The sequence below is a fragment of the Poeciliopsis prolifica genome, unplaced genomic scaffold (assembly GCF_027474105.1).
Source record: "Poeciliopsis prolifica strain line A6 unplaced genomic scaffold, Auburn_PproV2 SCAFFOLD010, whole genome shotgun sequence".
Taxonomy (NCBI): domain Eukaryota; kingdom Metazoa; phylum Chordata; class Actinopteri; order Cyprinodontiformes; family Poeciliidae; genus Poeciliopsis; species Poeciliopsis prolifica.
In genome coordinates, this window is record NW_026562385.1 from 6818340 (window position 1) to 6836155 (window position 17816).

At 41.8% G+C, this 17816-nt stretch overlaps 1 protein-coding gene across 3 annotated transcripts; it reads right to left on the bottom strand.

The window, feature by feature from the left end:
- Positions 1–48: 48 nt before the first annotated feature.
- Positions 49–17451, bottom strand: atp2a1 (ATPase sarcoplasmic/endoplasmic reticulum Ca2+ transporting 1). 3 transcript variants are annotated; one of them, XM_055035432.1, is made up of 26 exons: positions 17317–17451; positions 17068–17205; positions 16441–16458; positions 15918–16000; positions 10874–10978; positions 9621–9759; positions 8651–8731; positions 8464–8549; positions 7928–8083; positions 7611–7752; positions 6631–6797; positions 6459–6547; positions 6272–6374; positions 6033–6164; positions 5494–5619; positions 5040–5258; positions 4835–4946; positions 4521–4744; positions 4203–4423; positions 3429–3631; positions 3185–3270; positions 2939–3072; positions 2374–2491; positions 2089–2206; positions 1846–1891; positions 49–356 (listed from the first exon to the last, which is right to left on the bottom strand). In XM_055035432.1, the coding sequence occupies exons 2-25, from the start codon at positions 17183–17185 to the stop codon at positions 1887–1889; spliced, it is 2985 nt and encodes a 994-aa protein (XP_054891407.1). In that variant the 5' UTR covers positions 17186–17205; positions 17317–17451; the 3' UTR covers positions 49–356; positions 1846–1886. The 3 variants fall into 3 exon arrangements, with proteins under 3 accessions (XP_054891407.1, XP_054891406.1, XP_054891405.1); XM_055035431.1 differs by lacking the exon at positions 1846–1891; XM_055035430.1 differs by lacking the exons at positions 49–356; positions 1846–1891 and having other exon boundaries at positions 2057–2206.
- Positions 17452–17816: the final 365 nt, after the last annotated feature.

Genomic DNA, 17816 nt, shown 5'->3' on the forward strand with positions numbered 1-17816 from the left:
TTTGCGGTTTGACTGTACATGCAGACAGATTAAGAGTTACAAATCCCGTTATCCTCAGTACACATCTTTATTCTTTAAGAATAAAATAAACAGAATAGATTTAAAATACTGTAACTATATTATTTTTGGAACATACACAGAAAAAAAAAACAAAATACTTTTGCAGCTTTTTGGTGTATTGTCAGATGCCTTTTGTGTCTCCTGTTGATTTCACACCACTTGACGTTTAGGTCAAGTGACTCGGCGAGTTTTCATTCATTTGCAGCTTTGTGCTGTTTTTATCTCTCCATCCTCTGTGTTGCCGCGCTTCCTCTGCTTCAGGTGCTCACTCTTCCACTCTTTCTTTTAAACTTTTCCTGAACGAACAAAGCAAAGAAAATCTATTCATTAAAAGTACAAAAGGCTTTCCTTATGGGGTCTGACTGAATTACTACCCTAACTTTCGAAAAACGGGACTCAATATCAGACTAGTAATTAGCTTTGCTCCATAAACGGGACACACTGCACCAAATAGACAACGTGTTGCTAATGTGAGGAGTGTGTGTGTCTTTGTATGGACACACACAATTTGTTGCTAAGTGTTTCTGTGGAGCCAATAAACAGTCCAACAAACACCCAGGGGGTTCCTACGCAGTGGATTGGAAGTGAATTTTATTTTCCAGGTCTGGATGAATGTGGAGAGGAAAATAAAGAATGAATATATATTTATATTTGTATGTTATCTAAGAGGTAGATGAACATTTGTCCATAATACATACAACTCTTTATATTGAGCATGTCGGCGTCTCTTCTTCCGAGAAAATCTTATCCAAAATTTAACCTGCTTTCATTTGGTTACTGAGTTTGTTTCTGTCTGTTGTGGTTCTGTTTGGTGGATTTGAAAGCAGCGTTTTGTTCATTTGTGTTTGTGTTAAATAAACATGTACAGTTTGGTTAAAACATCACATAAAGAGTTAAAATGTCCGCTTTCAGAACAAAACAAACACATAAAATTAGACAACTGTAAAGCATTTCATAAAAACAATAAATGTGAAAGAATTTATTAGCACTCAAAACGTTCATATTTGCAAAGTCAACCTGAAATATGAGGCTACAGATGATAATAAACTAAGAGCCGAACATGTCACCACTTCTGTCCAGCTGTCCATTTCTCTGTCCATTTGTTCGTCCAGCCATTCACCCATCCCTTCCTCCCTGGAGATTTTCCACATATTTAAAGCATGATCCCTGAAAATCTTACTGTTGATCAAATCTTGATAATCATCTTCTTGCCTCCCTGAATCTTATTCAAGTAGCTCTTTTATACGTTACCAAAATGCCTCTTAAAGAAAGAAGTTTGTGTTCCCAGATTTTGGCACATTATCACACTCTTCAAGTGAGTCTGCGTTTTGAAAAAGAAACCTCTTGCTTTATTGTCAGGAGCCTGATAATAAAGATTTGCAAAAAGTGGAAAGTCCATACAAAAGTAAAGATTCAGCGTTAGTGCTTGCAAAAATTAAAACACAGCAAACAAAGCTTTGGGAAATAAATGAACCAGCATACTCCAGAAATGTTCTGACAAAACTCACCTTGAAGCAGCAGCAACCAGCAGGATTAGTTTAGTTATTGTAAAACAGGTCAAAAATGCCTGGTCTGCTACATGTGCATGTCAGTGGAATTTTTATTAAGAAGAAAGTGTTTGTTACTAGGATAACGTTCGCTCATTTCATTCTCTACAAACTAGATATCTAGAAAGATTAGCAGATTTTTAAAACCTTTACAAGAGATCCAATCAACACTCAGGATACGGGCAGATGGATGCATGGTGCAAAGAAAACGCTCAGCTTTGAGTCAGGAGGAGAATACCTTGTTTTGTTAGAGGGGGGGTGGAGAAGGGGAGACGGGGTTTAGACTGCATTGTCAGAAAAAGGAATGAGGAAGTGGAGCGTCCAGGAAGGGAAGAGGAAAATTAGATTCATCAGAGAAAACGGATTAGAGGAAAGAAGGTGGCTGTACATAAAAACCGGAATAAATAAAGGGGAGATGTGAACCCTGATGAAGACAGTGAATGAAATAAAAACTACAACAACAGCTACCGAACAGGCTCACCTTCCAGATACGTTCGAGCCACAAACTTCAAGAGCTCGTCAATAAGGATGACCGGGAAGGAAAGCTTCAGCACCATCATCCACTGCTCCACGTTCAGATGAGTGAGCTTGAAGATCATCTGTGGATCAGCAGCGCGGAAAACAAATTCAGCGGTCGGCCCACAAATTCTACACTGAATCGACGACGGATGGTGAAGTTCCTCTACTTCTCAGTTTGCTGCGGCAGAGCACAAAAAAAAAAGAGTAGCCTTCCTGGAGTTATGGCTGAGCTGAGGACTCGACTTACGGGCAGGGGGTCCACATAGATGATCATGAAGTGGAGGGACATGGAGAGGCTCATGGCGCCCATCAGCCAGAGGTTGCTCCAGGGAGGCATCCGCACCAGAGACTGGTTCTCTGACAAGCTGGATGGTTTTAGGAGGAGGCAAATGAACAAACCCCAATGCATTAGACCAACACAAATTAACAATGTTAACAAAAAATAAATATACATGATTTTAAAAATTCTGGTAGTGAAAACTCTTGACTGACTGCTGAAGACCAGCAGCAAGAGTTAATGGCAGCAGAAATTTACATTTTAATGTCCACATTACGGCACTTGACCAAATACTTAGATTAAGGGCTAAGGCAAATTAGAAACAGTGCCTGGCTTTAAATCACATTTGCAGTTGATCAGACGATGCTCGTCATGAAATAACTGAAAACTCATTAAAAGCTACATTTTGTGTTGATTTCTAAAGAACTTGTTCCTGTTTGATTTGTTGATAGCAACCTGTTGCTAGTTTGTGCAACCTGATTTGTATGTTTTCTTGCTAAGCTTGTTGAAGTCATCGTGCGTCAAAGGGACCCACCTGTTCAGAGCGTTGCACATCTCGATGGTGACCAGCACAGACAGAGCCATCGTCATTGGCGGCGCAGACTCGAACACGTCACAGTGGATGCCTTCGAAGTCCTCGTTTTCCTCGCTGCACTGCATGAAGTGCGACTGTGGGGAAGATTAATATAAGTATCAGTCTTTCAAAGTTCAAATGTTCTCACAATGAAGTGCCCTGCTTGCACTTTAAGAGCTCGTTTAGTATAATGGTTTTTTTTATTACCAGTTGGTAGAAGGTGACCATTGGACCTTCATCACAGTACAGGAACCACCAAGCTGCTGCGGCCACTGTTGCTGCACCAACATAACCTGGAAGAACAGAAATCAAAACTGAGATTAGTAAATAAAGCTATGATAAAATAATATAAACCATTTTTAAAGAGTCTGGATAGGGGCTATTTAATATTTTAATCGAGCAAATTAATTAATTTTAGTGGCTGTAAGCCAATCTTTGTTCAACAATCTACCTCCAATGGCCAGATATCTGAAGAAGAGCCAGCCTGAGATAAGAGGCTCTTTGGGGGAGCGGGGGGCTTTGCCCATGATGTCCAAGTCAGGGGGATTGAAGCCCAGAGCAGTGGCTGGTAGACCATCGGTCACCAGGTTGACCCAAAGAAGCTGCACAGGGATCAATGCCTCTGGCAGACCCAAGGCAGCGGTCAGGAAGATACTGAGAAAGGGAGAAAAGGAGAATTAAACATCTGTCTTAGTTATTTTCTCAATATTATAAAACAGACTTTCACAAGGTTTTCATTGTACGTAAGTCTAAGTTGAGAATGTTGCATTTTTTGCTTATTGAGCTCCAAATGGCTAAGATTATTAGCCTCCACGGGACACTCTGCCACTACTCTACACATGGCCCCAAAATTTTAATTATTTCTATTTTACATTAAGATAATGTAAAAGCCAACAGTGTTGTTGTAATGGCATTTAGTCTATCAGAAAGAAAAAAAAAACATTGAATGAGAGTCAAATCTTTAGAAAATGAGTTGAAGTCAGTTCTAGAGGATTAGTCGAAGACAAGTCTCTAGAGTATGAGTCTAAGACAAATTTAGAGTTGTGAAACTCTAACTCAGTCACATTTAGAGTCTTTACGGTTTTATTTAGTCCAGTCTTTAGAGTGCAAGTTAAAAGTTAAGACGAAAGGATTTGTACAAATAAACTATGTCACATTCAAATCCTCATCTTCGATGCAGTCAATGTTATTCAAAATAAAAATAAAAAAACAACTACATGCTCACCAGACGACCTCGCCAACATTGGAGGAGATGAGGTAGCGGATAAACTGCTTCATGTTGTTGTAAATGGCTCTGCCCTCCTCGACAGCAGACACAATGGAAGAGAAGTTGTCGTCAGCCAGGACCATCTCAGAGGCAGACTTGGCAACGGCAGTGCCAGAGCCCATGGCGATGCCAATCTCCGCCTTCTTCAAGGCGGGAGCATCGTTCACTCCGTCTCCGGTCTTGGTGAAGAGAAGGAAGGGGGAAGAGTTAGTTTTGCCAGATTTACCTGATGAAATCAGATCTGTTTCATCAGAAGGGAAGCATGTTTCTCCTCACCATGGCTGTGATCTCATCAAAGCCCTGCAGGAACTCAACAATCTTGGACTTGTGGGATGGTTCCACTCTGGCAAAGCAACAAGCCTTTCGGACTGCTTTCTTCTGATCGTACGGACTCAGGTCATCAAACTCACGGCCTGTGAAGGCCTTACCAGTGACATCCTCCTCCTCAGAGAAGATGCCAATGCGTCTGCAGATTGCCACGGCCGTTCCCTTATTGTCACCTGAAAGAAGAGCAGTAATGAGAGTTCCGTCTCTTATCAATCTTTGCTCAAGTCTTTTCTCAAATAGATCGGTCTGTTGCTCAGACTGACCAGTGATCATGATGACACGGATGCCAGCAGCCCTGCACAGCTCAATGGAGCTCATGACCTCTTTACGGGGAGGGTCAAGCATGCCAACACAGCCAACAAAGGTCAAGTCAGTCTAGAGAAAGGAAGGGGGAGGGGAAAACATGATCCACTGCACTCAGCCATGATGGATATATTTCTGTAGTTCCTTTTTGTGAAGATGATCCACCTCGTAGTCTGCAAACCGCGTGGAGTCCTCCAGGTTCATCTCTTCCTTTCTCAGAGGCGTGTCGCGGGTAGCGAGTGCCAAACAGCGAAGTGTATCGCGTCCAGTTCCCCACTCCTTGATGACTGACATGATATGGTCTTTGACTGGACCAGTCAGTGGTACGCGGTTGGTGCCCACGCGGACATAAGCACAACGATCAATCACACCTTCTGGTGCACCCTGATGATGACACAGAAACACAGTCTTTAAGTTTGAGTTACGCCAATAAGCTTAAAATAGTCTTCATATATTGTCATGTCTTTAAAATGCATGATTCTCAATCCAAGTGTCTTTCAGTACAGGTGTAGCATAAAACAGATCTTCTCCCGCCAAACTTAAACGGAGATATTTTGATTTCGATGGATCCAAATTCTTGTTTTAAGTGTCACAGTTTCAAAGAGGCGCTATCACTCACTTTGACGAACATCTTGTTCCCCACAGGAGCTTTGGCAGATTTTGCGGGTGAGCAGTACACTGACATGGACTTTCTGTCTCTGGAGAACTCCAGGGTGAATTCCTTCTTCATCAGCTGCTTGATGACCTGATTGGAAGTGGCCAGACAAATGGAAATACAAATGAAGGTTACCTCTAAAAGATTAAAGGTCAGGACAGTTTTAATTAGCTAAGCTGCTATCTGTCCATGAAAAAGATCCCGCGGTAGCTCAGCAGCTGCATTTGTGTGTTTGCACCTTGGTGCTGAGAAGGATTTCATTGTAAATTAATTAACTTTTGGCAGGATTTTTGCTGACTAATCCCTGCTGTATCGAGAGTTTGAAACTGATGACCTAACAATGCAAGACGTTATTTAAAATGTCAACAAACAGAATAAAAACCCAGTCTGCAACGATGAAGAACCTCTTTGTTAGGCATTCTCTAAATTTAATTTTACTTAATGGAAAGCATTGATAACGTTACAACTGACAGCAGGGTGATTGAGATCTGTTATGCGCTTACCGAACAGCAAGCGTTTGCCCTCTCGACCTTTGACAGACCACGCACTTCGGTGTTGAACACGTTCATCTTCTCCACCAAACAGCTCAGGGCGGTCTCTGTGGCCTCACCTACTTTCTCGTAAATGCCCTTGGACTGCGCCGTGGAGAGAGGGAAGGAGCCAGAATCAAAGCATTTTCACTTTTTCTTGCAGCATGTAAACATCGATGTAATAACTTTGAGGTTGGGAAAGCTCCACTGACCTCGTTGTAGTCCAGAGATGAGTCGTTGCACAGGGCACAGATGGTTGCCAGCTCGACCAATCCGTCATACTGTCCGCATTTCACAAGTGCATTGTTCTTTGTCCTTGGGGGGGAAAAGTGGAACAAATTACTTTCCAACGCAACCGTGGTCCTCGATTGTGAATCTCTCATTTAGCCTTTCACTTACACTTCTCCTTCGGGGGTGTACTTTGAGCCTGAAATTTCAAACTGTCCAAGGGAAACGCTGTCACCTTCAACTTTATCAATGATGAACATCTGCAATAAGAAAGGTTTAAAATACGGTTTGCACATTTAAAAATTACGAAATTAAAACTCCGTGTTGGTGGGCACGAACCGACCTTGGTGACACACATCTGGTTGGTTGTGAGCGTGCCTGTCTTGTCGGAGCAGATTACTGAGGTGCAGCCCAGAGTCTCCACAGAGGGAAGGCTTCTGACGATGGCGTTCTTCTTGGCCATACGACGGGTTCCCAACGCCAGACAAGTGGTGATGACAGCCGGCAGTCCTGTGATGGGAATAATGGCACAGAATCTATCAGGAACTAAAAGCTGGTTTATTGGTAGAGGAGACATTAAGACAAAGATTAAAACCACATGAATGACTGTGGTGCCATTTTAGCATCTGAAAGAATTGTAGGTGAAGGAAAGTGAAACATGGTTTTTGAACACACATGTCACTCACTTCGTCTTTGTCAGTACATTGTAGAACCACCTTCATAGCTAAACTTTTAGGTTTGTGAATGATTCTGAAGTCTTGTCTCAGATTCGTCTTGACTTTGACTAGGCCATCCAATGCATTAACAACAACATCAAGGACTGGATGTATGTTTATGGTTGTTTTTTCATTGAAAAGTGATCTATCTGCTGCCCTTGTTTCAAGTTTTCCCAGTCTTTTACAAGTTTTCTCTCAGGAAGGACCTGGATTTAAGTCCATTCACCTTCCCATCAAATGACATATCCATACTGAACACAAACATCACCACAGCTTACTGAAGCTACCACCATATTCTCCTACTGTGGTGGTGTATTCTGGGTTATTTGCTGTTTTAGAAGGCCTCTCCTTACTAACTGGGTGACTTCGGAAGGCACAGATTTTTTTTTATTTTTTATTTTGTTTTGTAGGATAGTAGATTAAAGACGAACTACTTTGAGGTGGCATTAAAAAAAGCAGATCAGGTAAATCCTGTAGCTCACCAAAAAAAAAACCCTCAGCTTTCTTTCATAGAAGTCAAAATGGTGGCACCACGTAACCAGCAGTTTGACACTCTGTTAAGTAACCGCCTGGCTTAGTGAAGCTGAAGCTAATCTCTGGGGTTTACCTTCAGGAATGGCAGCCACAGCCAAAGCCACAGCAATCTTGAAATAGTAGATGGCACCACGGATCCAGGATCCCCCATGGACGGGGTCATTGAAATGACCAATGTTGATTATCCACACGGCCACACAAATGAGAGAGATGACCTGAAGGGAGAGGCAAGCAAAGGATACGGCATGAGATTTAAGTCAAAGCTTTATATTTTGAAATAATACTGAAAATTAATATTTACGACATTCACCACTGAATGTCAGGTATGCACTTGTTGACGTATCCTACATCAAGTGCAGGATAAATCAGATGTTCGCCAGTTTTACCCACCTTGGAGAGCTGCTCTCCGAACTCATCCAGTTTCTGTTGCAGAGGCGTCTTCTCCTGCTCGGTGGCCGCCATCTGGTCACGAATCTTACCGATCTCAGTGGAGACACCAGTGGCAACTGCAATGCCAGTGGCTTTCCCGGCAGCGATGTTGGTGCCCTGCAGGAGTTGCGGAAAAGTTTAGAAGCTGCATTATCTTATCAATTGTCAGATTATTTCAAGTCATATAGACTTTCAAGAAGTTTTTAGGTGTTTTTTAACTTGGTGTTCAGTGGAGGAACCAAAAATAACAACAGCACGGTTGTACTACTGCAACTGTTTTCCCTGAAAAGTTATCAAAAAAATGTCAGTTAACGACAGGAAAATATCTCCAAGAAATAGCAATTAGGGAATAGTAGTGAAAATGGACAATAAGTGAACATGGAGTGATAAAGAATCTTTATTAGTACTGATTTGAATGATTTCTAAAACTCTAGCTGGGGTTGTGAAACGTGGTGGATACTGTGTTCATCTCTAGGGAGGGTAAAGAAGAGACTTACGGAGAACAGCATGTTCTTCTTGTCCTGGTTCACAGCTCGAGGGTCTGGAACAGCCTCAGTGTGCTTTATCACGCTCACAGACTCTCCTGGAGCACAACGATGAGTTAAGCGTGATCAGTGAAGACATCAGAAGCATTTAAAAGAATTTTTTTTTTTTCATGTCGACTATTTTTGATGACAGGCATACCAGTGAGAATGGACTGGTCCACACGCAGAGTGGTGGACTTGATGGAGATGATCCTGATGTCTGCTGGAACTTTGTCACCAACTACACAATCGACAAAGACAGGAAGGCAAACGCTTGGTTTACATCGAAGCCTATAGGCCGGTTAGATAACGTCGGGCTCCTTTTAATTTGCTCGATTTGCTGTGGAGATTTGCAGCGCAAAGCTCGGTAACAATCTGACAGCAGCATGCAGGATGAAGGGGGCAGGGGTGATTGACTGGTCTTAACACTTTGGATGAATAGTGTTGTTGTTGAAAACCGATACCACTGTGAGAGTCAGAGGGAGAGCGAGACCTTGGGGAGATCATGACAGGAAAAGAACAGGTGGACGGGGAGAGACAGAGGACTGGGTCAATATCAAGTGCTTTCATAGTCGAGCTTCTCCGCCCCTTTTTCTTTGTGCTTACCTTAAAAGGAGGGTGTCATTTCTTTATAGCTAAACAGCGATGTTTGAGAGGTTTGCAGCTTAACAGAGTTGTTCTGACTGCTCAAATCGAATGGCCTGATCTGAACTGGAACTGGAAAACTCACATTAGGTAAGTCCAAGAAGAGTCACAGTGATTTATGATGTTTTTTGTACAAATGTCCGACAACAGCGTCCAATTTTTTTCATGCATATGAATATTTTTGCCACAAATACAAGCTACCCAAGAAAGACATGCTCTTCCTCTCATTGGCTTTTTTCTTTTGATGAGATTTACCATTTCTGATAAACTTTTTCTGATTAAAACTAGCATCTACTGGCAACAAGTGAGTCTCAGATACCCTTGTTTGAACTTCAAAATAATAATCAAAAAACCCCTCAACTTTTGGAAAAAGACTAAGAAAATGCAGCTCACGTGGGCAACAGTCTCTACTGCACTAGAAATTGTTTCTGTTGACATTTGTCAACAGAATCACAACAATATAGCATCATTTTTAATAAACTTACCAGAAACCTCCACCACATCCCCAGGAACAATCTCCCTGGCCTTGATCCTCTGCACACTCTTCCTGTCAGCCCTGTAAACTTTTCCCATCTCAGGCTCGTACTCCTTCAGGGCCTCGATGGCGCTCTCTGCATTCCGCTCCTAAAGCAGAAATTCACATTAATTACAACACTGACTTCCTCTCTCAGCCACTTGTCCAATCATATAGGAAAGGGTAAAGTTTATCGGGAGGTGTATTTTATTGAGAGTTTAACACATATGTGTATTATTGTGTGGAAGTGGAAAGACGGTGATGGTGAGTTTTCTCATTTTAAATAAAACCTAAAAAAGTTGTGCAACCTGATAAAATTGGTTCCTCTATGTCTCACTGTGCGGATGGTGTACTCAGGTTGATATTGAATAACATATTTACATCGAGATTAAATTACACAGATCTGGAACTGATCGGCCGTCTTCTGGAGGGTGGGCTCCATTGGAATTTATTTCGCATTGCACACTTCTTTTCAGAAATGTAGTTTTGAAAAATAATGAAGAAGCACGCAAAATGTATATGTGACTTCCAAACAACGAGCTAACTTGTGTTGTTGTGTCACATGAAATCCCTGTAGCCATACATTTAAGTTTAACATTGAACTAGAGTGAAATCTGAAGAACATTTGTTTGACGTCCAGCGTACTGCAGAGAAGAGCAGTGAGTACTGCATCAGCCTGATTTAACAGCGAGCGCAGAGTGGGCTGATGTTCAGCTCAGGCTGCGGTTTTCTTCCAAGTACAACCGCCTCAAAGTGTAAAGCTCAACTTATGCCAGCTGTCTTCCCTTCTCCATATGCTCCATGTTTCAACCCTTGTGCATAGTTTCCAAATGACTGATGCAGGGTTGTAATGCACTCCCACTAAACCAAATGCCCACTTCAAACCTGCATTGTTACTATGAACTGAGACTATCAAGAAAACAAAAACATCTGTTTAGGCCTTCCAACACCTTGTTGTTCTGACCTTCAACCTCTTGACCTCTTGCTGATGTCACACCTCTCATTCTGGGTTCATTTGAATCCTGACAGAGGAGCGCAATGTCCGTAAAGGACACAAGGCCGGAACAGGTCGACAATGTGTGTGATTTATTGTGCGTGACTGTTGCTAAGTTTGAGAGTCTATTTAGGTGTGTGTGAAACACAGTGTGCAGGGGAAGCCACGTGCCCTTCATCCTCCAGACTGTGGTCACCTCACTGTGTGTATGTGTGTGCTCTCCGACTGACCTGCCACACCCCTACGATGGCATTGGCAATGAGGATGAGGAGGATGACGAAGGGCTCGACGAAGGCGGTGACTGTTTCTTCACCTTCCTCAAACCAAGCCAGCACCTGTGTCAGGCAGATGCAGAGGGTTAGTGCATGTTAGAAAATTAAGTGGAAAAAAAAAAAGACTCCACTGTCCATTTTAAATTCTGAGAGCAGCAGTCTGCTACTCTGAGAGCAACAAGCCTCAGGGGCAGACTAGATATTGATTAAAATACAGTACTTCACATTTTGGATGAAAAATAATCAACCTGAATGATTAATCTTACATTTATCTGTATCAATACGTAGAAAAAACACAATGATGCATTGCAAAATTTACCTCACTCTGGTGAAAAAGGTTAAAATTAAATTAAAACCTCATGTCTATTCATTGCCACTATTACAATGTTGTGGCAAAAACTCAAAGAAGCACATAATCTCACACTTTTTACTTAAACTCTTTCCAAACACAAAAAGTCAAAAGTCAAGTCTTGAGTTTTGACTTTCTGTGCTTTGAAATTTCTACAAATATGGAGGAAAAAAATAACACAAGCCAAACAAACATAACAACGATGAAAATTCAACCCTTTTTGTTTTCATAAATTCTACTTTAGATTTTAATCTTCAGATGACTAAATAAAAACAGGAAGTAGCACTTTTGCTATGCTAAACTTGCTAATGTTAGCGGCTAACAATTAGCCATTCACACTATTATCACAAAGTTTACTCTTTCACCAAATTGTCATATTTTATCTGTTACTCTGTAGTCTTATTTTAAGCTAATCTATATCCAGTGTCGAATGTTCATGTGATATTTTGAGCAGGCCCTTTTATGCTTTTATGTTTTTCTAATCCTGAGGCGGTTCTAATGTCAATAATAGTGTTTCATCTACTCCATTTGTGTTTTTACAAATAATATTTTAGACTTTAAAATCCAAATAAGCGGATGAAGTGCAGACATATTTATAACCATGAAGTAGGACGTTAGCTTAGCACAGCTGGTAAGCGCAGAAACAGATGCTAACTTTATTGTTGTTAGCGGTAACTTTTAGCTAGCTGCCGTTTTCGCATACATCTTTTAAATTGTTTGATTCTTGTCTTCCACTTTTCCACCATTTCTTCTACCAAAAATGCAGCACAAAGAATTATTGAAAATGTCCTGTTACGAGCAAGTACTGTTGGCTCACCCAATGATACAATATAGCCCACGAATAATAGCTAATATATTATGTTTACTTATATTTATACATAAGAGAACAACTGCGTAGTGCCTTCGGAGTCAAACCTTACTTGAATAAGAAATACAAATTGCAAAGTCTCAAAACTCAAAATAGTCATTACACCATTATTACACCGCTGATGTTTAGCCTAAACCCTGCAATTTAATTTCTGTTGTTTATGTTGGCTTTCTTAATTTGATGTTGAAACAAACTGTCGGGGTTAGAGTGTGTAAAGTCGCCGATTCTTTTAAAGCGTAGTAAGCCTTTCACACAATAACTTGGATAGACATCAGTTTGTATATTTGGAAGATATGCCAGGATTTCCAGAGAAAGGCTTGGTATATCTAAACTGATGATTATAAAAATTACAGGTCAAAAGTCACTACACTTTTGATCTCTAATAGAAACCACACAATTTGCCAAAAAAACCTCCAATGTGACATGTCTTGCTGTTAACTAATGGACTATAGCCTACCTGTTTATAATGGCTTGTAATCTGAGGCTGCATTACTGACAGATTTTAAAAGCGTTCATAGCTCAACCTTATTGCAGTGGTGCTTGTAGTTTTGTTAACTTTTGTTAAGCAGTAATTTGTCTCAGAACTGATCCTTTGGTGGATCAAATGACAGTTGTCTCTCATGTTATCCGATGTGTGAAATGTCTCGCCATAAGTACCACGTGACTCATTTTGTAGTCTATAGCTTAACATGTGCCGTCCCTCTGTGAGCGGGACACCCACCTAACAAAGGCCGGCCTGTTTCGGAAAGGCTCCGTGTTGACATTGACACAGATTAGTTGCAGGCCAGCAGAGCACGAGTCGAACCTTGACGATGAAAAAAAAAACGGAGTCTTCCCATCCAACCGTTGGATCGCTTATTTTTCACTTTGCATCCTAATTTGCCTCGTTTCCACTTGCTGTCCCTCCTTCTCCTCCCATCTTTTCTCACCTGTCTTATTTGAAAATAGCCCCTTATTGCTCCCTCCCTGCAGTCTGTCTTCACGGTGCTTCTCTTCAAACACACAATGGCTCTCCAGAGCGAGCGTCAGAGCCTGTCAGCACGTCGCAGTGACATAACATTCCTGTGTGTATGAATAGGATGAGCATGTATCTGCAGTATTTAGTGTTCTCTTTTTTAGAAACTGTATATGACTCTCAATCAATTGCTATCATTTGTCATCGTACCAAACAATGCCATTGTGCAACCCAATCCCCAGCCACCCCTCCTTCTGCTCCCTCCTCTCTGTCTGTTCATCTCTCCGGTTGCTGCAAGCCGTCCCTCGTTCCGACCATCCTTGACCTTTGTCCAAGGATACTGTTTCTCGTCCTGGCTTGAGACTTTCTTAAAATAAAGCCTGTGCCATGCAAATGTACTAGAACACACTGCCACTCACTTTCTGTCTTCCTCTGTATCTTGCGCTCTCTCTCTCTCTTTCTCTCTCTCTTTTTTTTGTTCCACACACAACCGTCAGGCCTTCTAGGGCCACAGCGACAGCTGTAAGGGAGGCCGGAGGGCAGAGACTGAGGATTAAGACAATGTGTGCAACGCGCTGTCCTTAATAAAACCATAGCAGAGAGAGCAGCAGCAGAGAGGGAGAGAGGGATTCCTTGTGTAAATGAGAGTGTATCCAAAAGTAATTTAATATCTTGGTGATGTACATGCTGTATTTGGCGGCCTGAGTGTGTGTTTGTCTTTACCACAGAGATAACAGGTGAGACCTGAATGTTCAGAACTGCACCGCAGTTTTATAATTAGTTTTCATCACCAGGTTTTATAAGACATGGTCCATCTGTTTGAGAAATCTATTAAGATTAATTATGCATTTTTGCAGTGGAAATAAGATATTTACATATAATGTGTAGAAAACATTCCTTTTATTGTCACTGTCTCTTGTAATCCCCTTGTTCTGTTAGGATTCACTGAATGCCAGAATAATGATACTTAACTTTTAATTATTTAATATGAAGTTTTCTTACAGTATATCACGCTTGCAGTTGTTTTGATCGATTAGAAGGTTTTGTAAGCTGCTCAAAGTCTACATAAAAAAACTAAATAAACAGAGATTTGTGTAAAGATAAAACCTTCGATGCACTGCTTCCTTGAGTGCATCGAAGAACTCACTACCATAGTAAAATTTGTAGCATAGCTGCTTGGACTTTAATGTCACTCAGAGATGAAAACGCTTATCCTAAAAAAAAAAAAAAGATAAAAAGCCAGATTATAGTTTTCAAATGCACGTGGGCCTTAGTTTTTGGAAAATGCCCTGTTTCCTGATGAAAGCAAAATTTTGTGTCTGGCTACAAAGATTAGCGGTGGTCATATTTAGAGGAAACAACAAAAGCCTGAGAACAACTTCCCACCCGAGAAGTGCAGGGGAAGCAGGATTACATTGTTAGAGAGACTGATGCACTTTATGAAATAGAAAACATCATAAGTGAAGAACATAATGCAGATGCACGCAACAGCTTAAGAAGTTAAAGCGGGGGAAAAAGCAGATCTTCAGAAGCATACAGTCCAAATATTTAAAACGTTGTTGAAGGACAATGATGCTGATGTTATAGTCCTTGAAAGAAATTCGTGGGCAGAGCTGAAAAGGAAGGTGATTTACAAGCCTCCCCCAGTGACCACAGCTCCATCAGGAGGTTTGGGCCAAAGTTACAGCAAACAACTGAGATAAGGCTGAAGAAGGACGATCAAAACCCACGACCCGTCATACAAATTAGAATGAGATTCCACCAAATACTCTGACAATGTTTGAAAACTTTCAAAGTCAAGATCTCTTTTAGCAAGCATAGGTAATTTTGGAAAGTAAGGCTTCTTCAGGACAGGTTGTTTGTTTGGTCCAAAGGTTGCCAAATAGAGACGTCCTGATCCGACCCTGCATAGTCTTGAAAGTGTGTTTAAGAAATTGGTGAGCTGCACCCCAATCCAGTAACATTTCCATTTTTAATAAGGTCAAGCATATTATATTTTTAAAAATCCTACAAATTGTGCTGTTTATTTAAGAAAAATCTTATTAAATAAACAACCCTCTCGAGTTAGTGCATGCCCAACCATCAGTCTATCATGATTCCACATACACCTTGCAGGATACTAGTAAACACGGCACTGCTTGCCTATTTGGTTTGTCCAACAAATTTAAGTTTTTCACGCATTACAATAACTTTCACAGTGAGAAAGCAACTGTACTGACTCTTGCAGCTGTGTAACTCACACATATGTCCATCATCAGTTCAGAAGTTCATCAGATATTGTTTACATCCTGATTCACATCTGGATTCTGCTGGTGCAGAATTGTGACACTTGTCTCACATCAATGACATAAAAGTCATGTTAAATGCAACATGACCGTTCTGACTGGATTTGCATCCAATTGCTTTGGAAACAATTGGATGCTAATCCAGTTTAGCACCACATAAGGAAGTGGCACAAATCAGATTTTTTTGGGCAGGTGAAAAGATCAGAATTGGGAGATTTAGACTGTCATGCATTGTCCTGTGCTGTCTGTTGGCACAGAGTAAGGCTGTTATGTGGGACACAGTGTATGCTGCTGGCAAAAAAAAAAAAAAAAAGGAGCTAAACTAAATAAGGCAAACAAATGGATGAAACTGAATGATTTTTCATGAAACATTTGGAGATCTTAGGTCTGTTTTAAACTTCATCATAAATCTCCTCCTCCGTTATAAAAACCTGAGGTTTTGACACTACTTCCCAAATGAAAACAAACTGTGTCCGATTTCTCAAACTGATACAGATGCATCATGGGAGGTCAGCAAAAAATAAAAAAAACATGTAAGAACTCACAAAGGAGATGCATGCGGCCAGAAGGAGGATTCTGACCAACAGGTCCTCAAACTGCTCCACCACCAACTCCCAGATACTCTTTCCTGATAAACAGAAAACACACTAATTTTAATATGCACTGGCACAAACTGAGTCCATGTGCTCAAACTACACAAATGATGGTGTTTGTACATGCAAAACCAATGAGGGGATACATTTTAAGACAGCCATGTAAAGCTACACAGCCTTGTTTAAAAGTCATAACCGTCTATCAGCGCTTGTTTATGTTAAGTGCAGCAAATGTGCGATAAATGCACCCAGCAGGGGACATCTCCTAATGTGTGGTAATGGCGTATTATTAGCTGTGTGGGGACGCTCCTCGCCAAGAGATAGGTGTTAAGAGAATGACCACATCAGCTGTCATCACAGGAAGCGAGCGGGACAGGTGTGTCCGGGTGGCTTCACGGTGAGGGATGGACTATGATGGACAGAACATGCGATCCAGACACACATGAGAGTGTAACAGGTGCGTAGGTGGACTCACCCTCCTCTGCTGGCAGCTCTGTAGGTAAGAACAGGACAGAAAATATGAATGAAAGCCATACATTTACTGTCACTATAGATTCAGAGGGGATTAAATGGCAACGAGAGGATATTTTACTTGGCTTACACAGATGCTCAGCACAACAATGAACCTCCTTTCATCGCGCACGCACAAGCAGCTAAAATGTTCTTTGGTGGACAATTTTGGTTTTGAATTCAGAATGAGTTTCTTGGAGTCACATCTCACTGCCTGACTGCGGAAACGGATCGGAAAACGGTGTAAACTTGACTGACACACTTTCAGAGCATTCCCAACAGTTTACAGCCAGTAATCGAGCTGAGAAACACGACACCGAAATGCATGTGCTCCATAAACGTAACCACCCAGCGTTTGGCACACACACACCACGCACCCCCATACACACACACACACACACACACTTCTGGTGTATTTGTCAGTCCTTAAACACTTCTCCGTCTTCCTTCTCTGTTTTTCATCCCTCCACCTCTGCTCCTGTGATGCTCATCCACCACGACAAATCCAGTGAAAGAATAAATGATTAAAAAAAACCCATCTCATCATTCACCGCCTCTTTGTCTCAGCCTCCTGTTTCTTTCTCTCCCTCACCGTTGAAGCCATACTTTTCCAGGTTCTTCTTCACCTGCTCAGGCGGCAGGCCCGTCTCTTCTGTGACCCCAAAGTAGGCCAGAACGTCGGCCGACTCCTTGGTGTGCGCATTCTCCATCCTTGGCGGAAACGGAGAGGCTTCGGGAGAAAAACAGAAACACTCAAATCAACCCCGACTCAACAGGGAGAAAACTGAGGTAAAATAATAATAATAATTAAAATAAATAAATAAAAAGTTGATTCACCCACCACTTTCTTGAGTGTGGGATTGGGATTATGAATCGGAGACCCCCCCCTGTGCTGCTCTCTCTCTGGGCTGTTCCTCTCCTACCTGGAGCCCTGGACTGACAGAAAGTGCAACCTGGCAAACTTTCTTGAAAAGTTTTATACAGATGAAAAACTGGCCCCATTGGTGCTCACTCCACACGCTCTCTCTGCTCATTGGATGGGAACGTCCTAAATAGGTGGGAAGGGATTGCCCCATGGTTGAAGAACAGGCAGAGGGGAGGTGGACAGGGTGGGCGAGGGCAACAACTGCAGAGGGGTCCACGACCCGGCGGGCTGGAAATAAGATGTGATGAAGAGAGGTTGCACGGTTAGAACAAAGACGAGAGGAAGGGACACTGACGGGCACATGTGGGCTCACGTGTCAGCAGAGACACGGACACTCAGCTGACAAATGAACGGACGCTCAGCGAGAAGGTTTACAGTCATTCATGCTCCATGAACTTTTTCTTGCATCAGAGGAA

Coding starts and splice junctions, on each gene's coding strand:
- atp2a1 (XM_055035430.1), bottom strand. CDS start 17,185: ATGGAGAATGCGCACACCAAGGAGTCGGCCGACGTTCTGGCCTACTTT. Junction 8,550..8,650: donor GGACCAGTCCATTCTCACTG/GTATGCCTGTCA, acceptor GTTGTGCTCCAG/GAGAGTCTGTGAGCGTGATA. Junction 3,632..4,202: donor AATGTTGGCGAGGTCGTCTG/GTGAGCATGTAG, acceptor TCCCTTTCTCAG/TATCTTCCTGACCGCTGCCT.